Source organism: Gymnogyps californianus, chromosome 17 (assembly GCF_018139145.2).
Source record: "Gymnogyps californianus isolate 813 chromosome 17, ASM1813914v2, whole genome shotgun sequence".
Taxonomy (NCBI): domain Eukaryota; kingdom Metazoa; phylum Chordata; class Aves; order Accipitriformes; family Cathartidae; genus Gymnogyps; species Gymnogyps californianus.
The window spans coordinates 17,602,557-17,629,251 of NC_059487.1; the positions used below are offsets into that span (position 1 = coordinate 17,602,557).

Consider the following 26,695-nt stretch of genomic DNA (forward strand, 5'->3'; position numbering starts at 1 on the left):
CAGCTCCCGCAGCCATGGAGGCGCGGGAGCCGCTGCGGGACCTGCGCGGCGCGCTGCGTGCGGTGCTGGCACGGGTCCGAGGTGGGCGCCGGGGCCGGGGCCGGGCGGGGGCTGGGCCGGGCCGAGCCGACTCTCCGGTGGCTGAGGTGTCTCTCTGCCTTTACAGAGGGCGAACCGGGCGAGGGCCGCGAGCCGTTCGAGCTGCCGCGCTTCTGGGACGCGCTAGGTACGGGCAGGGGAGCGGGCTGGCAGCGCGCCGCGTGCGGGGTCGACCGGCGCTGGGCCGCGCTGGCGGTGCCGGGCTGGGTCAGGACCGGCGCCGGACCGGGCCGCGGGGCGGGCCGAGGCGGACGCCTGGGGCTGCGGCGTAGGCGGGTGTCCGCGGTGCCCGGGCGCGGCAGGGCTCCGGCTTGCAAGTGAGATGCCCGGCAGGTCTCTAGCCAGGGCTTTTGCGCTTGCCCTCCGCTCTAGGGTGTTGGCGTTGGCAAAGCAGCGGCCGCTATCGAACAGTTGCCACAACTAGATTTTTAAAGCCTTTGGTCTCTGTTAAAGCCTCACAGCACATCCTGGTGAAGGTGTCACGGACCAGGACACAAAATGCGGTTGTGGATATCGCTACCAGCTAAGTCAAACTAGAAAAAAAGCAGACATAGGACACGTGCAACATGCATGGCACAGATACACCAGGGAATTTTTCTTCTGTAGTGGAATTTAGTTTATGTCTTTGTATTGCTTGGAAGGAAAAAATGGTAATCAAGCAGTAGGGCAAAGTAGCATCAGAGATGTTGCTCATCTAGCTGCTCTGTTCTTTTATCTTTTACCCAAGTTACTTTCTATTCTTTTGCTCCCATTGAATCCTGTCTAGATCAGACGTTCAAAGTAACGTCACAGGAAGCTACAAAGCTGAGTCTGGCATTCTCAAGGCCTCCACTGACTTCTGCAGAGGTGAGTGAAAGCCCCCACAGACTCTGAAATTGCAGTGTGTGTGACAAGTTTCAGGTATCTCTTGGTTCACCTGACTAAAAGTCATTTGGTTCAATGTAAACAAGGGATGTTGGTATGGGCTATGCATTGTAGAGTGTATTAATCCAATTCAAGAATTGCCCAGAGAACTAATTTCTGTAAGTTAGGGAGACATACCCAATAGAAGCATTCTCACATTCTTTAACATCTACAGCTGGTTGCTGATAGAGACAGGATATTGGACAATACAGACCTTAGATCTAACAAAGAATATGGAATATTTTTGCTGTTAATTGAGAGAAGTTTATCACACCTGTGTTTGGAGGAGAAAAAAAAAGACCTCAGTTCAGAATAATGATCTAAGCTACTTCTTCCTCTCTGATGCATGACCACCACACCAGGGCGTGTTTTGTTACCAAATCATGAGGCGGCTTATGATGTATACAGCTTGCGTACTGTATCTTCTTGTGCTGTATTTGTTTCTCAAGCAAGATGGCCATTACTGTGCTTCCCTTTTCTCAAAGCAATCTGAATGTAAGTGATTGCTTGTGAGACTTTCTAAATGCAGTGCAGCCATGCACTACTCACGGTTAATCCTTTTGCCTATCCATTTTCAGGATTGCCGGAAGCTGAGTGAAGATGTCCAAAATGCCATTCTTGCAGTTGCCACAGTGTACTACTGGCTCCCCAAGGGCCAAGGTGAGATAGTGACAGCAGGGCAGTCACCACTATGTAAAGAAACCCAGTATTTCAGAGCCTAATATGAGATCTGGCATCTGCAGGAAAGCAAATTATCATGAGCAAGCAGTCCCATTGTCAGCTATTCTGTAGACTTGCAACATGTTTATGAGTGAACCACTTGTCTGTCTGCTCCTGCAGATTTCCATCTGTGAAAGAGTGATAATGTAGGAAGTTGTATCATTGATTGAGCATTCATACTTATAAAGTGTTGAGATCCTTGTCCAAAGTCCTTTTGGAAGTGGGAAACACGTTGCTTCCTTCAAAATACCTGTAACTTCATTTATACAGTGTATCCACACAGACAGAGCAGTCTGTGTGTTCATCTTTGGCAGTTGCTTTCTGCCAGTGCTGACTTTGTGGCAACTTTCTTGCTCTTTCTCAATCTCAACCAGGTACTACTCTTCGGAAGATGGTACGAGATGCTACCACTGAAGTAGTGGAAGGAATGATCCAACTCACAGAAACAATTCTCAGTGCTCCATTGGAGAGGTAGTAATTTTCCAGAAAAAAAGGAAGAAAAAGTTACAAGTGTACTTGTTAGGAAGCAGCAAGTGCAGACTGCTTCCTAAGGGAAGGGGGGAGGCAGAAGCAGAGCATTATTATGAGGCAGGAAGAGGCAGTGGCCTCGTCAGCAAAGGCCCTGTCTGCCCGTATCTGAGTGAGCAGAGCAGTGCTGGTGAGGGTAGTGAGGTTCAGTTGAGAGTCCAGGTCATCAGACAAGCCCACAGTGATGAGGTCAAGCTGGAAAGTCAGGCCAGCAAGTCAGGATCAGGGTCAGGTCCAGAGAGAGTAACGAGCATCAGACACCATCCAGTGATTGCCCAGCACGTCCATTACAATGAGTTGGGTCTGAGGTCAAGGCAGGAAGGTTAAATCAGTGGGTCAGGATCTGGGTCAGAATCAAGGGGGTATGAGACTGGGTGCAGACTAAGTGCTACACAGCTGTGATGTAGCATAAACAGGGCCCAGTGAAAGAATCTCAGGGTAAAAGCATCTCCTAGGTAAGGAAGGGCTGGCCCTCACTGCCAGCTTTCTTCACAATACTGCCTATCAGCAAATGAGCTGACCTTGTACTTAGCCAACTAAACTCCTAGGAGGGTGGAATACACTCAAGGGCCTGACAGTACCCTCTTGTCCCAGTGACTGGGTCAGGTACATTTGCTTACATGGAGAGTAGATTTTCGTCATGTCTGTGGCAAGGAAAGATGCTGGGAGCAGGATTCTCATGAAGGTGCTGGATAGCATTTGCGCTGTTTGGCAGTTTCTGCTTTGGAGTGAACTGTCATATGCAATGATGGCGCAACTTTACAAAGCTAGTTGTTGGACCACTATGGACCGCTTCCTCTCTTTATGGATTACATGCCACTGCCCTTAGGCAGAGGTCAGCAATCTCTAATACAGACTTCTGATTTGCATAGGTTCTGAAAGATAAATAATATGCCTAAGCACCTTGAGAGGCCTTTGTAAGAGTCTCCTGCTTCTTGTTCCAATGGATAATTAAACTCAGTAGGAGCCAGCACTTCTTGCTTTACACAGATGTGAGACGCTAGTGACGAGCTGGTTGGTGACATCTTTCCAGCAGAGCTTCTACTAGTGTGCATCATCTTTGGTGCAGAAAATAAAAACACAGTCTAGCAGAGTGGTGTTATTGAGTCTAACTTTGGGGGGCTTTGTTTTGTTTCAGTTTGTCTCAGGAACAGCTTATATCAACTGGTGGTGTGTGGGAGGCATGTGAGCAAGTGTCCAATCTGCCACGAGGTGAGTATTGTATACGCAGAGCAACAGAACTAGGATATGTTGTCTTGGAATATCAATAGCCCTTGCAAGGGGCATTCTAGCTAGTACAATGAAGGATCGCTCATTCTGCAAAACCCGACTGTTTTTGAAATGTATAAGCTTGGAAGCCAGGCCAGATTCTTTGCATGGCAACAGTGCGGCTCTGAGCTCTGCAGAAAGTTTGATCCTATAATCTCAAGATCTAGTGATCGCAAACCTAGATGAACATTGTTGCAAGCTGATTTGAATCGGTGCAGTGCCACAGTTTTCATCCTTTTGCTTTTGCAGATAACCAGGCAGCAGTTGCGTCAGCTCTGGCTGCATGTCTAGGTGTAGTCAAGGATGCTCTGGAGGAGATGGAACATGTAAGGAAGCCCTTAAACCTTTGAGGAACCTGCAGTGATGGATTGCAGTGATGGTTCAGTGATGGAACACAGGGATTGTTTTATAGACAGGCTTTGATTTAAATTTGTTCTGATATGAGCTCGATTATTGTATTATGCCTGGATCTTAATGAGTTTTTAAACTCAAGCCTGGTTTACTGTATATAAGGTTTCTATAAAGCCATGTTGTGAATTGTGGGGCGGGGCCAGTGCGGCGAGGCAGTTTGGGTTGATGTAAGAATGGCACTATTCCAGGTTCTTGATGTTTGCTCTGTTGAATTGGAGTGGGGGATTAGTTTTTCTTAATCCTGTCCTGCTAGGATTAACAGAATCTGGCAACTGAGATGCTAGTTGGGGAGAGAGTCCTCCATAAATTATTTGTATGATTTCTAGATTATGTTTTCCCTTTCCTCCTGGGTGTTGCTGGAATTGATGTTAGGCTCTGGGTTTTCAGTGCATCTGTGTTCTCAGGCTCTGGTGGAAGGGCAAGACCCCTACAGTGACATCATGGAAGATGAAGAGCTGGGCTTTCGGGGCAACAGAGATACGTATTGGTCAGAAGCTGACCGGAAGCTGCTTAGCTCCTGCATGGGATTAATGAAGGCTTCTAAAGCTTGCCTGAAGAAGGTCTTGGGTGTAGTGAAGGCTTATGGCAAAGCTGATTCTCCAGAGCAGATTGCTCAGCTGGATGATCTTGCAGACATTGCTAATGACATCAGTCCAAGGTAAGCAGGCTTCTCCCCATGCCGCTTTTTGCTCCAGAGCAGTTCCCTGTCTTTTGTGAGGTCTAGAGAATGGATTAGGAAATCCTTTATGATATTGAATCTGTGAGCAGGTGATGGAAGCAGGTGTGGTGGGAAGACTATTATGGCATAGTCTGTTGAGAGTTGTGCAGATTAGGAGAGGAACATATGTTGCAGCTTGGGGTGGAGCTGTGGCCATGTCTCTCTAAGGTGAGAGTGGCACACGGATGTCTGAGAAGGCGGTGAGAAGCATTCCATGGGTATGACTGACGTTGTCTCCTTGTCATGCGCTGCTGTTCCTGACTTACATTCAGGGTGGGTGTAGGCTTTGACCAGGGTCCATGAGTTGTGCTAGCAGGACCTTTCTTCCATTGCTCCTCTCTCTTCTATTCTAGTGTCGATGAGCTGGCACTGAGCATGTATCCACCTATGAACCAGTTGGCTGTGCGACTCAATGTAAGTATCTGCAGCCTGCATGCAGGTCTACTCACTTGGCTGTAGAGAAGGGGAAGAAATCGAATTGGAGGGATTATGTGACTGTCAGGGAGAGGTGGGTGTTAGTGACTGTCTCAGTAACAAGTTCTTAGAGATGAAGAGTCCCCTTTGGTTCTTGCACACTTGGCTTCCTTCAGGTGGAAATGCATTCCTCATCTTTACTTCTTCAGGGAAGAGCATGGCCACTTGAGCTTTGGCTCTGAACTGTAATCCATAGAGACGTCCAGTGACAGTACCCCAGGAAAGTGAGGTCTAAGGCTGCTGATGTACTGCATGCCTACTTTCTTCCTTGGGTAATGTAGACTTGCTCAAATAAAGTTATCTAAATTAAAAATACAAATTAAAAATTCTCACAGTGACCGTGGTTAAGCACTGAAACAAGCTGCTCAGAGAAGCAGTGGAATCTCCATCTTTGGGAGTACTCAAAACTTGACTGGGCAAGTGTCGTGGTTTAGGCCCAGCTGGCAGCAAAGCACCACACAGCTGCTCGCTCACTCCTCCCTCTTCTTCACTGACCTTGGTGTCTGCAAAGTTTTTTCTCTCACATCCCACTCCTCTCTCCACTGCAGGTTTTTCCGTAGTCTTTTTCCCCTTCTTAGATACGCTATCACAGAGGTGCTATCACAGCAGCACTACCACCGTCGCTGATGGGCTCGGCCTTGGCCAGCGGCGGGTCCGGGTTGGAGCCAGGGTAGTGTCTAGCAGCTTCTAACAGGAGCCACCCCTGTAGCCCCTCCCTGCTACCAAAACCCTGCCACACAAACCCAACTCAGCAAGGCTCTGAGCAACCTGACTGAACTTTGAGGTAGGCCTTGCTTTGAGCAGGAGGTTGTGCTAGATGACTTCCAGGGGTCCCCTGAGTCATAAATTGAGTACGTGTCTTCTCATATCTTGAGATCTTTTATTCTTAATTCTGGTTTCATGCCTTTGGCCAGTGGCTTGATATTTTGGGGTAAAAAAGAAAGTATTGCTTAATATCAAGTTGCATTACAGTCAGTTACTTGTAACTTCGTGCCTTAATATCAGTTACCAATTTCTAATAGGCTTATCTTTTTCAAGAAAAAAGCATTTTAACATATGCTTTACAAAAACAGCCTGTCTTTATTTTCACCTGTCCCAGCCAGCAGTAGGTTGGGAGACACTCCCAGCATGGCAGTGATAGATAGCTTCCTTCTGCATCAGGATCTATGGCAGTTTTACTCATTCTTGACTGTGTTGGGCATTCCTGCACCCCCCTTTCTTTTCCAGTACTGCTGAGCCCCCTTTTTTGCATGTTTGTCTCACTTTATTTCCCTTTTGTTTCTTTCTAGGCTGCTAAATTGGCCTCGGTATTAAAGAAAGTCTTAGAGATTACAAAGTGAGTATGAGTTACAGTTTTATAAATGTGTGTTCCCTGCTATAAAGGTTGATATCTTTCTGTCTGCTGTCAAAGATGACTCATTTCTAGACAGTAAATGCTGGCATTTTGGAATAATTATGATGTTATCCAGTCACAAAGGGATGGGAGTAAGAAAAGGATGGTAGGGATGAAAGTGGTTCCCACTGAAGACACACACATATGTGTTAAGGTTTGGAACTAGAGACATGGATGTGGGTTCTTCCTTGCTCAAAGCACTCTGGGGCTATAGCAGTCCTGTTTTAATGCTGTGGTAATTCAGCACTTCACAATACCCGTGTGTTGTCTGGATGCATAGGCGTAAGACACCCAGGAGGCTTTCCTAATGAGTTTCCTCCGCTTTTGCAGGACAAGCCATGTATGTCCACCATCAGAGGAAGGCTGGGTGCAGTTTCTAACTGGTGCAGTAGATCACAACATGAACAAAATCAAGAACTTCACACAGGGTCAACTTTAGCTCTTCCATGTCTACATGTGTTGCTGTCACTGGCTCTGGCATATGCTTTTCCAGTGAATCTCACTGTTCTCCAGCTACTGGGAGAATCATGAGAACAATGTTTTTAGGAGAGAACTTTACCGCCACTTGGTAAAACTTTCCCAGGAAGTTGCTCTTTGCCATTGCAGAAGGTGTCATTTTGCCTGGATTCCTGGGATCGTGTGGTGCTGCATCTTAATGCTGTGAACATGCCCCATTCTTCAGATGTTACAACTACTATGGGGTTCAAAGAACAATAAAATATTGCTAGATTTGCACGAGTGGCTTTATCTGTTTTCAGGTGGTGGAGGATATATACAGAAGGAAAGGGTCTTCCTTCTTTTGCAAGCAGCCCAATGAACCATTAAAAAATATGCAGCACTGCTGCTATTTCCTGTCTAACCTTAGAGAAGAGTGAACTATCTTTCTCTTTTCTGTTTCCTCAGAAAGCAGTAGAAAATATTATTTAATACTTTACCAGTGTCAAGGATCTGTAGGGGGATAAGAGTATCTCTCTAGAGAAATGCTACATCTATCATCACTTTAAAGTTCTAGGATATCCTTTTTTGCCACGGGTAGGGAAAAATGACTAAGCAGTGGTGGGTTCAGCACATATGCGTGGTGAGAAATGCAGCATCTGCTTGAGCATTTAGCCCATCTTTGTCACAGTAAGGTTCAACTTATAAAACTGGAGAGTGGGCATAGTGGCAGATGGGAGAGAGTTGAGTTTGTACAAATAATCAAAGTCAGACACGGTTTTAAATATAACTTTAATTAAACTTAATATCTGTGCTTGCCTAAGATCAGGGCACAGATCATGACCACTCTTTTGTAAACACGACAGCAGGACCTGTTCTAAGTTGGGCATCAGGCAGCTGCAATGTCGATAGTTTTGTAGCTCTTCAGGTTCTGGAGTTGAAGGCAGGTAAGATGTGCAGTGAGTCTTCTGGGCCCTGCTTGGGTGGGGGTGAATGGGATTTGCAGCTGTTGAATGCTTTTAGGTTGCACAGAGCCCAACCTGAAAGATAAGAAGGGATTATACAGGAAGCACACCTCTTTGTATTTCTAGTTCCCAGGGCCCAGGAGATGCATTTGCTAGACAGGAGTGTGGTGCCAAAAAAAGGAAAGAAAAAAAATAGAAGGCGGCTAGCAGTTATCTAAACTACCACAATGGAATTGTGATCTGACAGTAGTTTGGGAGGGAGATACGACAGGAGGGTTGAACTCCCCATGGAGGCATCTATGGTTACTTTGTCCTAATGCAGCTTCTTGAGAGAAATGTGGGGGTTTTTTTCATGTGAAGGAGAGCATGCCTTTTTGGATGACTCTTGGCTAAGTCAGGTTTGCCTGGTTCTTCAGTAGAGAAGGGGAAGACACTGTTAAAATTGTACCCAGGGACTGTCTTTATTGCTGACAGTGGGTAATGGGTGGAAAGATATGTCACAAACAGTATAGTTTTACCCTACTTATGGATGTTCAAGTGGCTAGCTGAAAAGCAATTGATTTCTCAACAGCAAATGATTTCTAAGTTTCATAGCTCATTTCAGTGACCTATAACTGTTGTCTTATTTAATGTGTATTTCTGCCTAAGTCTTGTGGTACTTCTCTTGTTACCCTTTTTGTTGGCAGGGGGCTTTCCTTCTGCTGTCTAGGCCTTTGGGGTCGAAGCTTTCACAAATGTCATACTGGCTTCAACTTATGTATTACACATCTGTTGAAATTTCTGTTATCTGGCTTTTCTCCTTTTCAGTGTGAAAATCTTCTGTATTATCTGTAAATAAAGGACAGGATGCCTCGGGCTTTAATGCTGTAGCAGTCTCTTCCTGCCATGTTGTTGCCCACTTATTTTTGGGGACAGCCTTTCCTGTGCAGGGGTTTCTCTAGCTCGTATTGTGTCTCTTTTTCCATTTACCGTTCTGAGATCAATCAGTTTCCAGTTACCTGTACTTCCTTTGTCTGTAAATGAGCCCTCGCCCTGCAACCACTATGACACACTTCTCCAAGGGTTCAGTGAGAGGGTTCAGGAGGTTGATCTTTGCTGTGCTTGGCTGATATTGTACCATGTTTTCTGTAAACTGTTGAAAGAAGAAAATGAGCTGAAACTCAGAGAAGGAAAGATATTCTTCTATGATTAAATGGAGATAAATGATTTGTCGGTGCCAGAGCTCTCAGCCTGAGCTGCCAGTTGCCAGAAGAGGCAAAGTCCAGCTTACTTTCTTCTCAACTACAGTCTTCTGCTGTAGTTTCCTTCTGCAGCCTCTGATTTCCAGACTGGTGAGTGAGTTAGGAGTCATCAGGATTTCCTTATGCTCACACATAGATAAGGTAGAAGTGGGAGTACCGTATACAACAGTGTGGCACAACTCACCTTTCCCAAACTGATGTCTCAGTGCTTTGAAAGAAGACAGCATGAGGAGAGCCACTCAGCCCAGCAGAATTTTTTTGCTGCTTATGACTATGAAAGCTCTTTTCTCACTACTGCAGTAACAGAATGATAGACCGATCTAACCTCAATAGTGAGAGGGGGATCACAAATGCTGATCTCTTCCTGTGCAAAGTATATGTAGAAGGAGTCCTCGTCTCTCAGCATGGCAGTCAGCCTAAGCAGACGGTTCGCTCCCAACTCTTTTCTGTACCATGAGTAAGGCACAAAGAGCTGCAGATTCTTAGCTGGAATAGAGAGTGGTGAAATACAGATGACAGTGCAGATGTTAAGTACAGTCTGGTCTTAGCCTGCGTGGCACCTAGGAGTGTTTAGTGCCCAACATTGTACTAAAAGCTGTAGCATTAAAAGCTTAAGTGATCCCAACTGGATTTGCAGATTCAAAATCTCTAAGGTGGTGTTGCCAAAGTGTTTTATTTCAGTCACCTACAATCAACTATTCAGCCAACCTTTTGTAAACTTACAGCTAAGTGCATTTTTCCTGAAGTGAGACAACTAGATATACTTTGCTAGCCATGCACCTAGTAGAGTCCTTACCTTCATTGCTTTTGAGGATAAAATGAAACTCTTCCTTCCAAAGTTGGGTAATGGGCACACCATTATAATGTAGAGACTGGGCCCCAACTACCAGGTGAGTAGCCTTTTCTCCACCACTGTGGTTAAACACTTCAATGGAAAGCGGAACATCCTGTCCCAGTAGCAGAGAACTCTTTGACTGGAGGTGGATGAAAAGGTTAACTGGCTCTTCAAGGGCAGTAGGAATGGAGCTAAACTGTGTTTTGCTGCTGCTGCTGGTTGTCTCAAGTTTCTTTATCTTTCTGTAGGCTTTGTCAAGTACTTCTTTTTCCTGAAGAGAACCTGTCACAAAAAAGGCAGCATGTATTTTAGTATTCTTTCCTGTTTACTAGTGTGAAGCAGTAAATGCAGAAGGATGGCGTTGAATTATCCTGGTAGCACTGTAGATAACTGTTTCTAAGAGCATAGAGAGAGATCCTGTTGTGCTTCTGGTTGGAGCAGTTCGAGAATTTCAGCTGGCAGGATGTTCAGTGGATGTACCTGAAAGATTCTACTTGGAAAGATTTGTCACAGTTTTTAAAGCACCTTGGTGCTAACATCTGGCAGAGTAAAAGAGGCAGTTGCCTCTTTAACTACAGCTGTAGCTAGGGCACAGTACTATGTTCTCTTGTGATGGACTGCAGCCAAGGAGACAACACGCCATAGGCTAAGATGAGATGGTGGGGTTGGGTCAGGGAAACAGCACTCAGTAATAGATTCTGAAGGGGAAGCTACTTTTTGAGGGAGGGATTTAGACAATGTCTGGGAGCACAACAGTCCTTTTCAGAAAGCTGGAGTCTGAAATGTATCTATATATATTACAGGGGTAATGGGAGGTGAATGTACAGAGTGTACAGGTAACAGAAATCGGGAAAGAAGGTTTTCCAGACAGGAAAGTGCCTTGTGAAGAAAGGCCTAGCCTTCTAGAGAGCTGGTTAACATAATTAAGCAGGATGAAATTTGGAGTATGACCTGTGCTTTGATTCTGTAGACGGCAAGAGTAAGGTGTTCTTGTGCCATTCAGGATGGGGAAGTGGTGAGAAGTGGATGACCCTAATGTTCTGGTACGGCTCTGCTCTCTAGTCCTTTACTCTTCACTGTAACACTGGCAGAGAATGTGCTCAGCCACTTACCTACCCCTTACCTTCAGGATACTTGTAGTTATGTGTGATATCCTCACAGCGTTCACTGCCCACACTCTTGGTGCTGATGTTGTTGCCAGTGTACTTGGTGCCACCGAGAGCTGGCTTGAGGGTGTCATCTGCTTTTTGTATCCAGACATGGCACTTGGCATTGATGGCAGCAAAGAAGTAGCAGACATCGTAATCAACTTCTGTGTCCCCTTCCTTGATGGCTTGAACAGGGGCTGGCCCACAGAAGGATGGACCTGCAGAGAAGATGTGGCCCAGTTAAGATTCAGATGCTTTACCAACTAGACCCATGCCTAGTTTAGACCTATACTGGGACTGGTGAAGTATCTAGTTTAGGAGGACATCAGGGAGCAGTGCTGTGATAGAGCTCTTAGAGCTACACAAGCTGCACAAACCAAACATGAATGATGATTTAGTGCCTAAAGTCAACAGAGTGAGTCCCTGCCCTTTTGCATCCTTCCATCGGAAGTTGGGGAAGGGAGGAATATTGAACTGCTTTATTTGCTGCCAGCTCCACTCCCCCCTCCACCCCCCCAAGCCCGTCTTTGATATCTTACCTTTGCTTTTTTCCTGGCAGGTGGCATCCAGTGCCTGCCACCCGCTGTAGTCTGGTAGCAAGTCCGCTCGAGCCATCCAGCATTCGTTCCAAACGTGGAAGGTCCTGCAAGAAACATCACATGCTTATACCAAGGGACTGAGCCCTGAGGTACAGTAAAGTTTTAGCCAAACCACAGCCAATTAATGCTCCTTTGAAAGAGCTCAGTGCATGTTGAGGAGAGCAGAGACCATGTTTTTTGACACAAGTGGAGTTTCTCCAGCTGGACTGGGTTAGCATTCTTCCTTTGTGGGCCCTAGTAATAGCGCACTCTTCAGTTTGGGTTGCGGCGATTTCTCAAGAACAGGTCATGTAGACAGGATCTCAGCTGAGCTGTCTCCTATCCACCTCCCTGCAGCTGTTTACCTCTTTCTTTCCCCCCCTCTATCACTTCCTAGATCCAAGTATTGTCTCGAAGTCTTGCTTGGGCCCTGCCATGTTTTCTTACCAGACACGGGCACTCTTGTCTTGTGTAAGCAGTGTCCCATCTTCATCATAATACTCATCCACGCTCAGGCTGCTGTTAGTGTTGTGAGCCCACGTAAAGCCTGTGACCACCCTGGTAGGAATTCCCAGGCACCTCAGAACTGTGCAGAAGAAAGAGCTGTGAATCAGTTGTGCATCCTGCCCTAAGGGTGCCTCTGCTGATAGATGTAGAGCCTTTTTTGGTGCTAGGCCTAATAGGAATGGCACCAGGCCTGCTGTTTGGACTTTGTGAGACATTGCCCCCTCAGGAAATAAGCTATCATAGGTGCATTCAGTGAATGGTGTGTACTGATACTCTCTTATCTCAAAGCTAGCGATGCTGAATGTTGATGAGGAAACTCTGAGGGATCTGCCTCTCATCTAAAGATCAACGGTTATGTTACTGGGATCTGTGTTAATCCAGGAATTTAGGCATATGCTAGAGGTTCTGCAGACCAAATAAGGCTTTGCTCAACACAGAAGTCTTTGAACCACCACTGTACCTGAACACATGACTGCAGCAAACACCCAGCACTGCCCGTAGCGGACAGGCTTGCATTGCGATGCAACCCACTGCCGGAGGATGGGGCTGCTTCCCAGCCACTTGGAAGGGTGTGTCCCATTATAGTATTGCCCAGTCCCACATTCTGTCAGGATTCCTCTAAACTCATCGGAGTTCAGCTGCAGGGAGGGAGGAGAGAAAGATGGATTAAGGAATTGCCTCTCTTTGGTAGGTACACCTCATCCTGTGTGATGAAACTACTCCCAAGGCACATGAAACCAAAAGGACTTTTTGTGCAAAGCATGAAGGTCAAGCTGAGCAGAACAGGTGCAACAGTCTCCCCTGAGATTTATTCAGTAAGTGTACTGCCACTGCTAAGGAACTCCTGCAGCACTACTTGTCTGCTGCAGGAATATCAGGAAGGGCTGGAGATGGGCAGGAGGTGTTGTTTGCAACAGCCCTGGGCAGGCTTCCTCTTTGGTCAGTGGGTTGCCATAAACTGGGATTGAGAAGTTGCTAGCCTTCGCTCTGCATTCAGGTCTTCTCTGCTAGGGTCAGGGCTGCTGTCTGCTCTCCTTACCATGGCAGCAACTGTGCGGCAGATGTAAATGGGGTTCTTGCGCTGGGTGTGATCCTTGTCTCGTTGATGGCGTTCACCTACATCCAGCAGTGTGAAGCAGATGTCAACAATATCCTCCTCAAACTGAAACAAGAACACATCATTTCAGGAAATTTGGCCTGAACATTTGTTCTCTGGAGTCCCCACAAGGGTTTGTAACTGCAGATTATTTCTCCCTTTGTGCTGATAGTCTTATATAAGTGGGCTGTGGAGGAGAGCTCCAGGCAGAGATTTGGAGGGAGAGCACAACATACTGAAGGCATACCTACAGCTTTATTGAAGCAAGGTGGGAAATGCATTAGCATGATACTGAATCCCCTGAGTGAAGGAAATTGATGCTTTTCTGGAGCACTTTCTAGGCTGGCACAGAGGTACTTTTGTGATCTGGTGGCACTAAAGTGGAATAAAATCCCCTTCTAATCACTGGCTGTGTCAGATGGCGTTGGGCAAACTGGAAGATCTACTTGTCCTCGCTTTACCGGTAAAATAGACAGTATTACTAAGCTCTGTTAAATGCTTTTATATCTGTTGATGAAAGGAAGGCACACAAAGCCTAGGTATAGATCAATGCATTTCTTCATAGAGGACAGCCTGAGAAGGTAGCTAAAATTACATATACTGGGTTATGGGACTTCATACACAGGTCCCTGTTCTGCACAGTCTTAGGCAAAGACAGTGAGTGCAGAGAGCAAGTTCTTTCATCAAAGCCACAGTATGGAAATGGATAGCATCCTGTACACACACGAGAGATGCACCCTTCCTCTGCTGGTGGCTGTAAGAGAGCACAGACATATTGGACCTCTTGCTTACCTGACTGAAGTCCCAGGGTTGTGCTAGGACTGCATTTTCAGTCCCCCAGTAGATGACACCCTCTTGGTTTAAAATGTACTCCTGCCGCTGTGCCTCATTAGCCAAGAACACCTCATCATCTAGATTAGAGGAAAAAAGCATCAGGAAGAAAGCATTCCTGGTCTCAGATGCACTTGCATCTCTCTTAGATCAGCAGACTCCACTGCACTCCAGGGACTTCGGCAGTCCTTGGCATTCTGCCCTGGAAAAATACCACAGATTCTGAATCAGACAGGAAAGAAGAATTTCATTGTCATCTCTGTTTCCTTGTTCAAAAAGTTCCTCCAGACATAGGCTATTGCACTAGCTAGCTCTTTTACTCTTCTGGCTGTTGACTTCTCTGTTCCTAAGAAAGATACAGTGGCCTTAATCAGACCAATTATAATCTCGACTCACCTTAAAATCTTTATTATAGGAAACACTTTATCAAACATTTTTCCTTTAGCAGGAGGACAGGGCTCTGGCAGTGGAGTACTCCAGGAATGGGGCAGAAGTGCTGAGGCAGGCAGCTTTGAGCTTTTATTAGCCCCTACCTCCATCCTAAGCTGCTGTGAGGAGCAGGGCAGGAGTGGCAGGGAGCACTGGGTGAGTCAGCCTCAATCTCCATGGAGGCAGAGTGCCAGAGTTCAAAAGCTGTTCTTGTGAAGTGACTGATCCAACCTGCCTTTCTGTTTCTGACCACATACCTTGGCACCAGGGATTAAAGAGAAGGGTGAAGTTGCCCAGGAGACAGTAAGACTTGGAGGCATGTAAAAGCAGAGTGTACTGGCCGATGGGAGCATTGGCAGGTGTGTTCACAGAGATGGTCCAGAAGCATGGGTCCTGTTCTTCCAGTGCTGCGCTCCACTGCTTCTGGTCTCCCAGGCTGGAGATGGGAAATTCAGTCTGGGTTCCATCTGCTTTGGAAGGATGTGGTCCTGCAGCCAAAGAGATCTGGTTGTGTCTATTCCAGACATGCATTCTTACCCCATGCAGATTGCAGGGACCTTGTCTGTATCTGGACCCATAGCTCTCCTTTCTTGTGAGAGAGTCTTAACCCTTTAGCAGCTTAATGCCTAGTGAATCTTCCTAAGGTTAGTACTGCACTCAGGCCTCCATGTTTGAAAGTGGGATGTGTATTCCATAGATTTGTAGAAACCAGGAACAGCCAGAATGGTGCAGACCTGCTGCTCGTGGGATTCAGTGTCTTGTAACAAAAGTCACAGCCAAATGTTCAGATTATGGTAAAACAAGCTGGGGCTGAATGCTGCTGCCCTTCTCAGGGGTCTCACTAGAAAACACCCTGTAACAGAAAACATCTGTAACAGGCTAGCTAAGTTTGAACATTCCTAAACCAAAAGCCAGGAGAGAGGAGAGATCCCATGAGTACTTTCAAATCATAGAGTAGTGAACCTGCATTCATTATTGTCCTGTAGTATCTCTTCTGGAAAGAGATCTAGTTTTGACCCTGCAGTCCCAGCAGCAGGAGGCTCTACTCTGCCTTAGATAAACAGTTCACTGGCCTCACTTCTAAATGTGGGCACCTCTGTCCAGCTCTGGACATGGCTTTTGCCACCAGCTCTGTTCTTCAGGTGGGTGGAGGACCAGAGCTCTGATAGGTATGGTAATGATGTTACCTGTCTGTACTACGAGGAAGGTCCTCTTCAGCTGCTGGAGGTAGCTGTGTATTGGAGCTGAGAAACTCACAGTGATAGTGAATGGCTGCCCCCGCCTCACCATAAGCCTTTCAGTGCTGATTTCTTCTGTGTGGTGGTTATTGTTGTTCATTGTGATCTTGAAATCACATTTTTTGATGCTCAGACCTGTAGTGTGAGAAGATACAGAATGAGTTTGGGGCTGTGAGCTGCCCTCAGTCTGGCCCTGGGCCGCATCCTGAGACACACAAACAGCTGATCGTGTTTGTCCACTCAGACAGTGCCCCCCTGCCTTTGAGACTTTCTGCCCAGTAACTGTAAGGGCCTTCACTCTGAGCTTGGTTGGTCTTGTGTCAAGTGGCTAGTGAGCTGCCTTTGCTTATACCTTAGCATCATTAAGTGAACCAAGTGATTATGCAAAAGCTCCTTTCTGCCCAGGAAAGGACATGGAACAGACCTGAGTATTCAAATGATAGATGTTGTGGTTAGTACTGAGCATGTACTGTGACTACATTTGGAGTCTTACTCTGTGTATTCAAGGGCACCAATGGCACTCAAAGCAGCATCCATGCGGACACATGGCTGAAATTGTGCACAGGAGACAAGCTGTTGCACCGCACTTGCAATGTGGGTGCAAGCTCTTCCAGCAGTTACTGTGCTATGTATGTATGATATGCACCAAAGACCAGCAACTGGTGCAAACCTCACTGCTGGTTCGAATGCAATGTGGCGGTATAGTCCTGGAACTATGCTAGATCACAGCAAATCAAACACCAGTTTTTCCTTCTTTGCACCACATGAGTTGGCAATCTCACACCCAGAGCTGCAGGAGACAGAAGAGCTTCTCCTCCTCCCCCTGTCTCCTACACATGCATCATACACATGATACATGCTTCTGTCCAGCACCAGAAGAGCGAAAAAAATTGTCACAATTTCAAGCACCCAATTTGGTGCTCAGTGGCTGTGGTGTGATCATATACTTGCACTTTTCTTCTGGTTTTGGTGGTGGTCTTAATCTTTCCAGACTTCTCGCTGAGAAGCAGGTAACACCCTCGTTTTTCTCAGCCTTGGGATCATCCTCATCCTGACCTCACTTATCTCCTCCGCTCCCAACTCATCACTAAGATCCTTGAACCTGTGGGTTGTAACTGCTGCCCCTTATATGACACATCCTGTCACCTACCTCCCCTTGCTGACCCAGGCTCCTCCCTTTGTTCCAGCTCAAAACAAAACAAAAAAAAATCCACAGAGCATTCCCCTGCTATCTAAAGCCATTGCTCCTGTGCTAAAGCTACAACTACTACTCTTTGCAGTTTTCATTGGTCTGCTCTTTCCTTATGTCTAACTTGCCTTGTCCTCTGCATTGATACCTTCTCCCATTGCTGTTGTCCCTTCTGTGTTTGTTGTGGGAGTCCCGCTGGATTGTGCGCTTTGGTTTTTTTTTCCCATATAAATTTTGTCATGCATTGTTTTCAGTGAATGATTCCGGTCTGGCTTTCAAATCCCTTTACGGCTGTCCCAGTTCATAGGCCTGCACCAGTTTAAGCTTTACAGAGCCAGCTCTGACCTTGTATATTTTCTTCTCTGTGATGAAGATGTCTGTTCTGGCTATCTTGTAGACTGGCGAGTCATGCGCGGTCTGGCTTCCTCTCCTTCATATGACTTTTCATGGATCTTATTGTCACTTTCTTCAAGGTTGCTTGGAACCTGGACCCTCTTCTTGCTCAAGTGGCTAAAAAGTAACCTCTCTACTTCAGTTTTGTAGTCTGGCTTACCTCCCCCCATCCCCTGCCCCTCACCCCCTATGTTAAGGGTAACTCTCTTGCCTTGGCTTCCAAACTCTCACATGTCTGCCTTAGCTGCCTCTTACTGCTTCTCTCAAACTCCTCTTAGGCATTGATACCAGCTTTTGTTTGCTGTCCCTTTTTGTGCAGTCCTCCATGCGAATTCAACTCCCTTAGCCTTTAGAGCACTTTCTTGGCTCCTGCCCTGTAAGAAGCTCACCTCTTCTACAAGCCTCATGAACACTGTCTTGGAGCAGGAACAGTTGTTTCTCCTGACAGACAACTGGCAAATGCTTGGGACTAACCAAAGTGATTTTTGCTTACCTTGGCCCATGTCTAGTTCCCTGTAGCGTGAAAGTCTTCAGCTCCTGCTTGCTCTGGTGGGCAACGGCTCCTTCCTTCAGCTTTCTTAAAAAATTATCCACTTGCAAAGCTGTTTGCTCGATTTCTTCATACAGGGTGGGACGTGATGTTGCCACCTCTCCTTCAGCTTATCTTGCTGGCCTGCTGTGCAGAAGTTGAGGACTCTTTTATCTCTCAGACCACACTAAAGAGACCCACAGAAAGGGATGACTTTTCCTACCTACAGATGAGGTTAAATTCCACAGCGGGATGTGAAGCCTTTAAAGACAGCCAGTGACAATTTCTTCAAAGAGCTGTGCATTGGGGACCCCAGAGTAGGAAATGCAAATCTTAACTTGGCTCTAAACAACGCACAGGATGCACTTCAAATGTAAGTGTTGAAGAGCTGCTCTCCAACATTGACCCTAAGCTACTTAGAGCCTAAACCCTTCAAGGAGTTAAAAAAAAAAAAAAAAGTCAATACATCCATTGCCCTTGTGCCTAATTCAAAAAACTGAAACCACTTCAAAATGAGGAAATTTGTTAAAAGCAACAACTAAAAAAAGTTGAATTTCTGTGGCATAATGCCGACTATTTAAAAATATCACACTGGAGACTTGGACTAAATACATTCTTAAAGTTGCTGTAATATAAAAAGAAGGTCACTGCATTGTTAAATAATTGGTGAAAAGACAGGAAATAAGATAGCAGAAATAAACGGTTTTCACTGTGGAGTGAATCACCAGTACTTTTGCAGAAATCTATGATCTTCTACAAATTCATGAATAATTTGAGAAGCCGATAAAAAGACATGAGGTGGCAAAGCTTGCTCAGTTATTCTGAGTGGTAAAGATGAGGGAGGCAGCTTTGGAAGAGTTGTAGAGGAATCTGAAGATATTGAATGACTAGACCATAAAATAGCAAGCAGAGATCAGTGTAGGCACATATACAATAGGAAAAAGGGACCCATATCTTACATAAGCAGTGATGCATTCAGAGGTAGTTGTAGCCATTCCAGAATGAGATATGGATTTATACTAGATAGCTGCTGCACAATATGGTCCAGTGAGCTTGGCGTTTTTCTTAATATTTGCATATTAAACTTTACAATTGCTTGCTTATATGCATCATTTAAGCTAAATACAAACTCTCTTAGTTTTAGTCATTTACAGCATAGCCTTAATTGTATAGATTCACTTTCACAGAATCAGAGAATGGCTAAGGTTTGAAGGGACCTCTGGAGGTCACCTTGTCCAACCCCCCTGCTCAAGCAGGGCCACCTAGAGCTGGTCGCTCAGGAGCATGTCAAGACAGCTTTTGAATATCTCCAAGGATGCATCCATCTCCATGGATGCAGCCTCTCTGGGCAACCTGCGCCAGTGCTTAGTCACCCTCACAGTGAAAAGTGTTTCCTGGTGTTCACAGGGAACCCCCTGTGTTTCAGTTTGTGCCTGTTGCCTCTGGTCCTGTCGCTGGGCACCACCGAAAAGAGCCTGGCTTCGTCCTCTTTTCACCCTCCCTTCAGGTATTTATATACAGTGACAGGTTCCCCCCCTGAGCCTTCTCTTCTCCAGGCTGAACAGTCCCAGCTCTGTCAGCCTTTCCTCATATGTGAGGTGCTCCAGTCCCTTCATCATCCTCGTGGCCCTTTGCCGGACTGTCTCCAGTATGTCCATGTCTCTTGTACTGATGAGCCCAGCACTGGGCAGAGTACTCCAGGTGTGGCCTCACCAGTGCTGAACAAAGGGGAAGGATCACCTCTCTCGACCTGCTGGCAATACTTTACCTAATGCACCCCAGGATATCATTACCCTTCTTTGTGGCGAGGGCACATTGCTGCCTTATGTATGCTTTGACTGCTTTGACTTTTCTTAGGAAGGATGGAGGTTGCCAGATTTGCAGAAATTGAGAAACACTAAATATAAGTACACTGGGGAGATCTTCCAGAAAATTCTGTGAGTTTATTGTCAACATACATTTTTCAATGTCAATTATATGTGATTTTAGTATGTATCTTGAACTTGTTTTTTATATATAGAGCTAAACGCAGTATATAATGACTGATTCGTGCTCTTTAATTGTATGCGAATTGTAAGCCAACTGATTGTGCTCAAACCTCTGACTTTCTTTGCATGATCAGTGTTTTTAAATGCACCTTTGCAGTATATGTGTTTATGAGCATCTAAATCAGAGAGTGATTTAGATACAAGCACGTGTTTATCCCATCACCACTGCCTTGTAATGGCTGTGTATGCACATAGTACCATCTCTTGGTCAAACTGGCAACTGCAAGTAGTATTTGCTATGTAGGACACGCTTTGTAAACTGTGAACAGAGAACTACTTATTGTCCCTTTGTATCTTTCATTACACTGAAATAGGCTAAGAAGGCTCATTGAAAAGGTTAACACACAAAAGAGACTTCCATATGCAGTGCTCAAGTGGTTGTACTGGCATTCCATCTGGTGAGAATTTGCGATCCTAAATTAGATACCTGAGGTTTTCCATCCAAGATCTGAGAGAAAGAAACAGGAATTGGCCACTACAGAGGTCAAAACATTCAGCAGAAGTACCGAGATTTCCTACTTGTGAATCACTTTTCTTTCTGTCTGGAATATGGGTTTCTCATATGTTGGTTTTCTTTCAGTTGTCAGTTGTTTCATCTGTTAGTTTAAGTGCCATTCACATCTGATCCAGCACTTGTGTTGGTAAAGGCAAACCCCAAACACTGTCTGCATTACTGATGGTACTAAAGTAGTGCCACCATTTCTGTGTATTGCAATTGTAACTGCACTGTCAAAAAGTTGAGTTTGGATTGGTTCAGCTATTTTGCTGTACGCAGCCAGCAATTTGCATGTCTTTATGCAGGCGCTCTGAACTTACAGACATGTTGATAGGTATTTCTAAAGTGTACGTACAAGTGTTTGTGTTCCTTATATTTTGGTGGTTAAAAGGTGGTTACACTAACACTTTGGAGTAGTATTTCTTCCGTGCACGTGGCATAACTGTGTTTGGAGTTATGCACAAAGATTCTCCTCTCTTACTGGTTGCCTAGCTTCAGTACAACATGTTCTGTGTCAGGAAGTGGGCAAATGGACAATCCTTCAGATACAATGACAGGTAGCTCTACCATATGGGTCCTCCAAGGGTGTTGCCCTAAGATCCTCCAGCAAAGATGATCAGACACTTCAGAAAACTAGTATTTTTTTTAGTCTGACCTGTAAAGGGCAAATTCAGTAATGTTTTGACTTACTTTGTCATGCAGATTTGTTGTAAGGGTGGTTCTTTTATGTGCTTTCCACATAGCTATTAATTACATAGCTTTGGAGCTTCTGGCTCCAAAAAGAGACAGTTTTTTCAACAGGAACAACTTATCTTTGCTGGAGCTCCAGGAACAGCCTTCATTATGACATTCTTTTGAAAAGACTGGATTTGGGTTTCCCTGCAAAATCCACCTCTCCTGTAAGTTGTTCTCGCTGATCTCTCCAGTCACAAAGCCAACTTGATACCAGGTTTATTTTTCAGGCTCCCTTTTATTCAAGAAGTCAAAGTGTGTGAGCTCAAGCTGTCCTTTATTATAATATGTATTCCAGTCCATCGTCCTGTACAGTTGCTAGCTGTGAACGTAATTTGCTCATGCATTTAACACACATTAATCATGCTTCTGATACATACCATTGTTTGTAAAACTACAGTTGTAATAGACCAGCATTCTGCTTATGCTGATTTCAACCTCTGAACTTGAGGCTGCAATATTGTTAACATCAGTTAACAGACCATGTGTAACCTCATGTGCACAAGATCCATGAAATCAACCAAGTGAATTCCCTTCTTCATTGTAAGGATTCGGTAAGAATTAACATTCACTCACTCACAGTTAACCACATCCAAACCTATACTTGTCTCTAAAATGCAAAAAAAGCATACGCCTGTAGAACTTGCTAGACTGGATCAGAATGGAGGTTCATCCAGTCTAATCTGGCCTCTGACAGTATAGAACGCCAGATGCCTCAGAAGACTGTGCATGAGCTTCACCCCAGCAAGTGAGGCATCATCTCGTAGTTGATGATTTTCAAGACTGAGTATGTCATGATATGCAAGATTTAATAGCACTCTGAGAGTTCTTGTTAATGATAAATGCTGTTTGTAGTAGTCCCCTCCTGTCTACTTTGCAGTTTAACGTCATTAATGGGAATCATAGAAACACAGGGTGCTATAATCTCAGTTGAGCTGTCTGTTTATGCTGAGGTCTCCTTCTGCACTTGCTATGGCTGATGTAACACTCTGCATGATGACTGACTAAAAATTGCTTTCCTACTGTGCGTTTACCAAGCTGAATTTCACTGATTGTTATATTGTCATCTATTTTGCCTTGTTTGGGGCCCTCTGAAGTTCCTCATAGTTTTTTAGTCCTCAGTAATTTAAATGGCTTTATGTCATGAGCAGATTTTGTACCCTTTTTGCACTCACTTCTTGCATTGCTTCTTCTGAAAAACTTCATCCAGGTCTAGGTAAGTGTTGTCGCTGTTCTGTATCCACTACATCCCTGACATGCTTATAGAAATGTAAAGGAAAAGTGATCCACAGGATCCTTGAAAGTATCCATCCTGCCTGGATATTACTGTGTTGTTATCTTTATAGTGCTTGGGGATTCTTGTTGTTTTACAAGTCCAAACATAAATCCGTAAAAATCTTTATCATCTTCATTACCTATAAAAATAGAAGCTTAAAATGTTGCGCGAGCATCCTTAATAACTGGGTCTCTTTCTGAGTGTAGTGATTGAAAAATACATGCAAGTTTCCCTTTTATTGTGTCTACATTTCCAGCTCTGACATGGCACATCCATGGATTAGATGTGAATTTTCCTTTTTGGTGGAATTTCTTGTTTCTTTAGAGCAACAAGATATGCTAACACTGTGCCTTTTGTTTTGTCTTTTATAGTGAGCAGTACCCTCCACATTCAGTAGACAAGAGTGATAGATACCAAGTGGTAAAGCAATGCAGCTTTGGTGACAGAATGAAGTGATTTGAAACTACCAGCTTTGGCTATTTCTGTTCGTTTTGTTTGTTTGGTTTTTTAATCTGTAAAAGGGTAGTAATTTAATTGACTGCCTGAATCAAGGCTCTAGAAACTTCGATCAGGAGAACAGAATGGTGGGGAGAAACATTCACCATCCTGGAGACTGATTTTAATGTCTTTCAAGACCAATTCATAGTATGAATGTGTCATATCAGCTAGTGCTTACTTGATTTTTTTGAGTGATCAGAATGGAATGAGGGCTGGGTCAGCCTCTTGGGCATGCTCAGATTTAAACTGCATATTTATACAGAAAAATACTGATAATTAGCCATATTTTACTCCACCAACTCCCATTGACTTCTGACTAAGGGCTGTGTAAAGATTGTAGGTTTGGCAAAAGCTATTTAAATCCTTCCTTGGGCACTTACACATTTTTCTCTGTAATAATCATTAATTTAATTGAACAGTTGTCTTAATGTCTAATGCAGGAAGAATGTGTATTTCTTGTACATGGCACTGGCCAGATCTGCATTTTAACACTGAAACTGAACTGGGTGTGGTTGCTGAGGGCAGTTAATAATGCTGACACCCTGAAAACCCAGCAACCCCAAGCGTTGCAAAGCTTGGAACTTGGCACAAGCTTTAGGGCTGATTTTCCTTTGAACAGCAGGCTTCCTTTACAAATAGTTAATTAGGATGAGGCCATTCCAAGCTCGTGTGACAAACACTGTCTGAAATAATTTCCTGGATTCTATTTCAGAAGCAATACTGAAGGAATTTGAATGGCTTGGCTGTACCGTGTGTTAAATGTAATGACAGTCTGCATTCTTGCAAGATTTAATGAAATTTTGTGAAATACCGTCACTACCTCAAGGCCTTTTCTGAGGCTAGTGGAGGATTGTATACCCTGACTTTCCAAGATCCTGCAAGACTTAATTAATAGGTGCAAATCTACCTATTCCCCTCTCCTTTGCCTGGAGAAATCTGAATTCCTCTGTGTGTGAGTGTGTGTGTGTGTGTCCGTGTGTCCGTGTCCATGTCCTTTTCAATCTTCATTCCAGTCTCTCTGGGCTGACTAGTTTTGACAAGCTTCTGCATCCCTTGTAAGTATATGTGTGGGTGGCAAAGTATTGTAATTGATGTAATAAAATAGGAGTTTACATGTTTTGAATATTTTGTTGGCTTTAAATCAAAGACATTTAAATGAGACCTCAGTTTAATCTGTGTCACGGAGTCAGTTTGTGTCCGTGAAACACTTTCTGGGGGAAGTAGGGACTGCATTGCTGGACAGTACTAGGTGTTGTCAGGAAGAAAAGGTCAAATTGTCTCTTAGGAGCATTCAGATCTTTGCTATTTTGGCTTGTTAACTCTGCAAGGAATAAATGGACACAGTGCTGGAATTTAGATATGGGTGGCATAATGCCTTCCTCATGGAGGATGATGATCTACTTTAAGCAGCTTTGTGGAATGAGGATGTGTGACTGTTAATTGTGAATTTTCATACATCCTTCTGATTATATTGTCCTGAGCCTTTTCTTCCCATCCAGTGCTTTCTGAGCACTTCTGGAAGTATTGCAAAGTATCTGCCTTTGCAAACAGAAAAATCAGTCTTTTTTTCCTGTCTGCTTTATGATACCTGCATGAAAGGAAACAGGTGGAACTTCCTCTGACATAACTTAGGAGGGTAGATACAATGGTTTTGTAAGATACAGATAAGGGCCTGGGTGAGGTGTGTGGCAGCAGGCGTGGGCAAGTAACAACCTGGAAGATAGTGCCAGTACAAAACAAAAATACATGTCATAGGCTGCTTTTTCTCAAGTGGTCTCGTAGACAAGTTTGGCCAATTCTCCCAGTAGTACAGTGAGAAGTTTCTGACCTGGAGCAAAGTAAAACCACCCAACCTTTCCCCCAGCCCCCACTCCAATTTTGTCAAAATGCATAATGCCAAAATAATTAGGACCAATGCATTGACTGATTGCCTGTGTTGGTTATGGCTTCTGATCACTACTACTGCCTAGTAGTCCTAGAATAGATTCAGACTAGTAGGGGATGAGATTACAAAGCCAGAGAGCATTGTAAAGTGGGTGCCCACACGCATTAATTTTCTCTTTGGGAAATTGCTCATGTTTATGCTTAGCAAAGCCTTTGTAAATACTCCAAGGCAATTGCTGCAGTTCCTTATGAAGAGGATACGGTTTGGGGTCCTTTGCTGTGTGCCAGTATGATAGCTCAGTCAGTTTTTCCTGCAATAAGTCTTCCAAACTGGCACCTTCGTCTTGTTCGTCATTTGTATTTAAAATGCAGTGAAACATAGCAGTCAGCCTCAGAGTTACATATAAGTCCTGAAAGCTTTTAGCTGTGCTTAAGTTAAAAAAGTTATAATAGAAACTATTTAGGTAATTTCTATAAACAAAACAGTATAAGTATTAGTTTTGACTTTGTCTGAAACTGTTTCTGGAGCTACTTTGCGAAACTGAGAACCTAAGTTGGCAGAGTATTGAGAAATTTACTTATTCATTAAATCAGCTGCATTTTTTTTCTCTCTTTCTGCCTAATGGGAACAGGAACCAGTTTTTCCTCTCCTGTAAACTCTTTTTAAAATTAACTTTTTTTTTCTTCTTTTTTTTCTTTTTTCTTTTTTCTGAGTTGTTGGTAGCTATTCTGGCATTTGTGGCTCTACAACTGCATATGGCCAGTTGCAGTCATGTTCTCTTAGGCTCACGGAAACCAAATGCATTTTGTTTAGATGAAAACAGAATGATTTCTTGAGTTCAATGTTCTCTTTTCCTATGAATTCTTAACATTTCTCATGTCCTAAAGATCTAACCACCTGTAAAAATAAAAGTTCTTTATATTTTCCTTTTAGTGCTCATTAAAAAGAGTAAACTGGGGCAAAACCTTTTTCTTACTGCATCTTTTAAAAGAATGCTGTGTATATCTGTGCAACTACATAAATAATAAATCTCTGAAGATTATATTGTCTTAGATAAAACTAGGAATGATACTTTTGCATATGTGATTGATAGAAGAAGGAGACTTTAGCAAATGGAGATTTAAGACTTGGATAAAACATTATGCTCCTGGAAGAGAAGAGATTTTATTTGTGCACCTGCAACTCCTTCTCAGTACACTTGCTGTGACATCTCTATTTCCTCAAAATATTTTGTGACTTGCATGAGAATTTCTGTGTATTCGTGTCTCTGTGAGTTTGTCATATCTGAATGCAGTGTTATCCAACAAGAAATTTCATGGCAGCTGCTGTTAAAATGTCAATTGATTCAAATACAATTTTACATTAAAGTGCCGACTTTATTATCCAGAAGCTTCTTTGGGAGAGGGTGATTGTAGAGATGTAGCCAGTTGAACAAGATTTGGGGTTGAACCCATAGTATGGGGCTATAAGACATCTCTTACAGTATATTTTCCTTGTTAAATACCCTTTCCCCCCTCTCAAGAGCCAAATGCTTTTCTTTTTTTCCTGGTAGAGCCAACTAAAGTAAGTGATAATTGAGGCTGTATGAGGAGGTGAATTTGTGAGATGTCTATACATGAAAATTTGCATAGTGCTTAACTACAGTGTATTAGTGATAGAAATGTAATGTGTTTTGGTCTCAGTCAGGTTGGCTGTGGTAATGATTTATCCTTTTATCTTTGGAGAAGTTTAATTCATTCATTTAGTTCATCCAGAAAGAACTCTGGGCATTTTGAGACAGTGGTGCATGTGTCAGGAGCTATGTGTGTAAATAAATGTGTCTTAGTCCGGA

At 44.2% G+C, this 26,695-nt stretch overlaps 2 protein-coding genes across 3 annotated transcripts; one reads left to right on the forward strand and one right to left on the reverse strand.

Annotated features, from left to right (window-relative positions):
• Window positions 1-14: 14 nt before the first annotated feature.
• CCNDBP1 (cyclin D1 binding protein 1) lies at window positions 15-8,882 on the forward strand. Its single transcript, XM_050907267.1, has 11 exons — window positions 15-81; window positions 167-226; window positions 866-945; window positions 1,581-1,662; window positions 2,097-2,193; window positions 3,389-3,462; window positions 3,769-3,845; window positions 4,335-4,588; window positions 5,002-5,062; window positions 6,412-6,458; window positions 6,846-8,882. The coding sequence occupies exons 1-11, from the start codon at window positions 15-17 to the stop codon at window positions 6,952-6,954; spliced, it is 1,008 nt and encodes a 335-aa protein (XP_050763224.1). The 3' UTR covers window positions 6,955-8,882.
• LOC127023229 (protein 4.2-like) lies at window positions 7,725-17,968 on the reverse strand. Of its 2 annotated transcripts, XM_050907264.1 has the most exons (13): window positions 17,894-17,968; window positions 15,768-15,953; window positions 14,838-15,068; window positions 14,113-14,231; window positions 13,264-13,386; window positions 12,685-12,862; window positions 12,165-12,303; window positions 11,679-11,782; window positions 11,115-11,357; window positions 9,953-10,273; window positions 9,482-9,642; window positions 8,914-9,047; window positions 7,725-7,990 (listed from the first exon to the last, which is right to left on the reverse strand). In XM_050907264.1, exons 1-13 carry the CDS (start codon window positions 17,901-17,903, stop codon window positions 7,840-7,842), a joined length of 2,100 nt encoding a protein of 699 aa, XP_050763221.1. In that variant the 5' UTR covers window positions 17,904-17,968; the 3' UTR covers window positions 7,725-7,839. The 2 variants fall into 2 exon arrangements, with proteins under 2 accessions (XP_050763221.1, XP_050763223.1); XM_050907266.1 differs by lacking the exon at window positions 14,838-15,068.
• Between the last annotated feature and the right edge of the window lie 8,727 nt (window positions 17,969-26,695).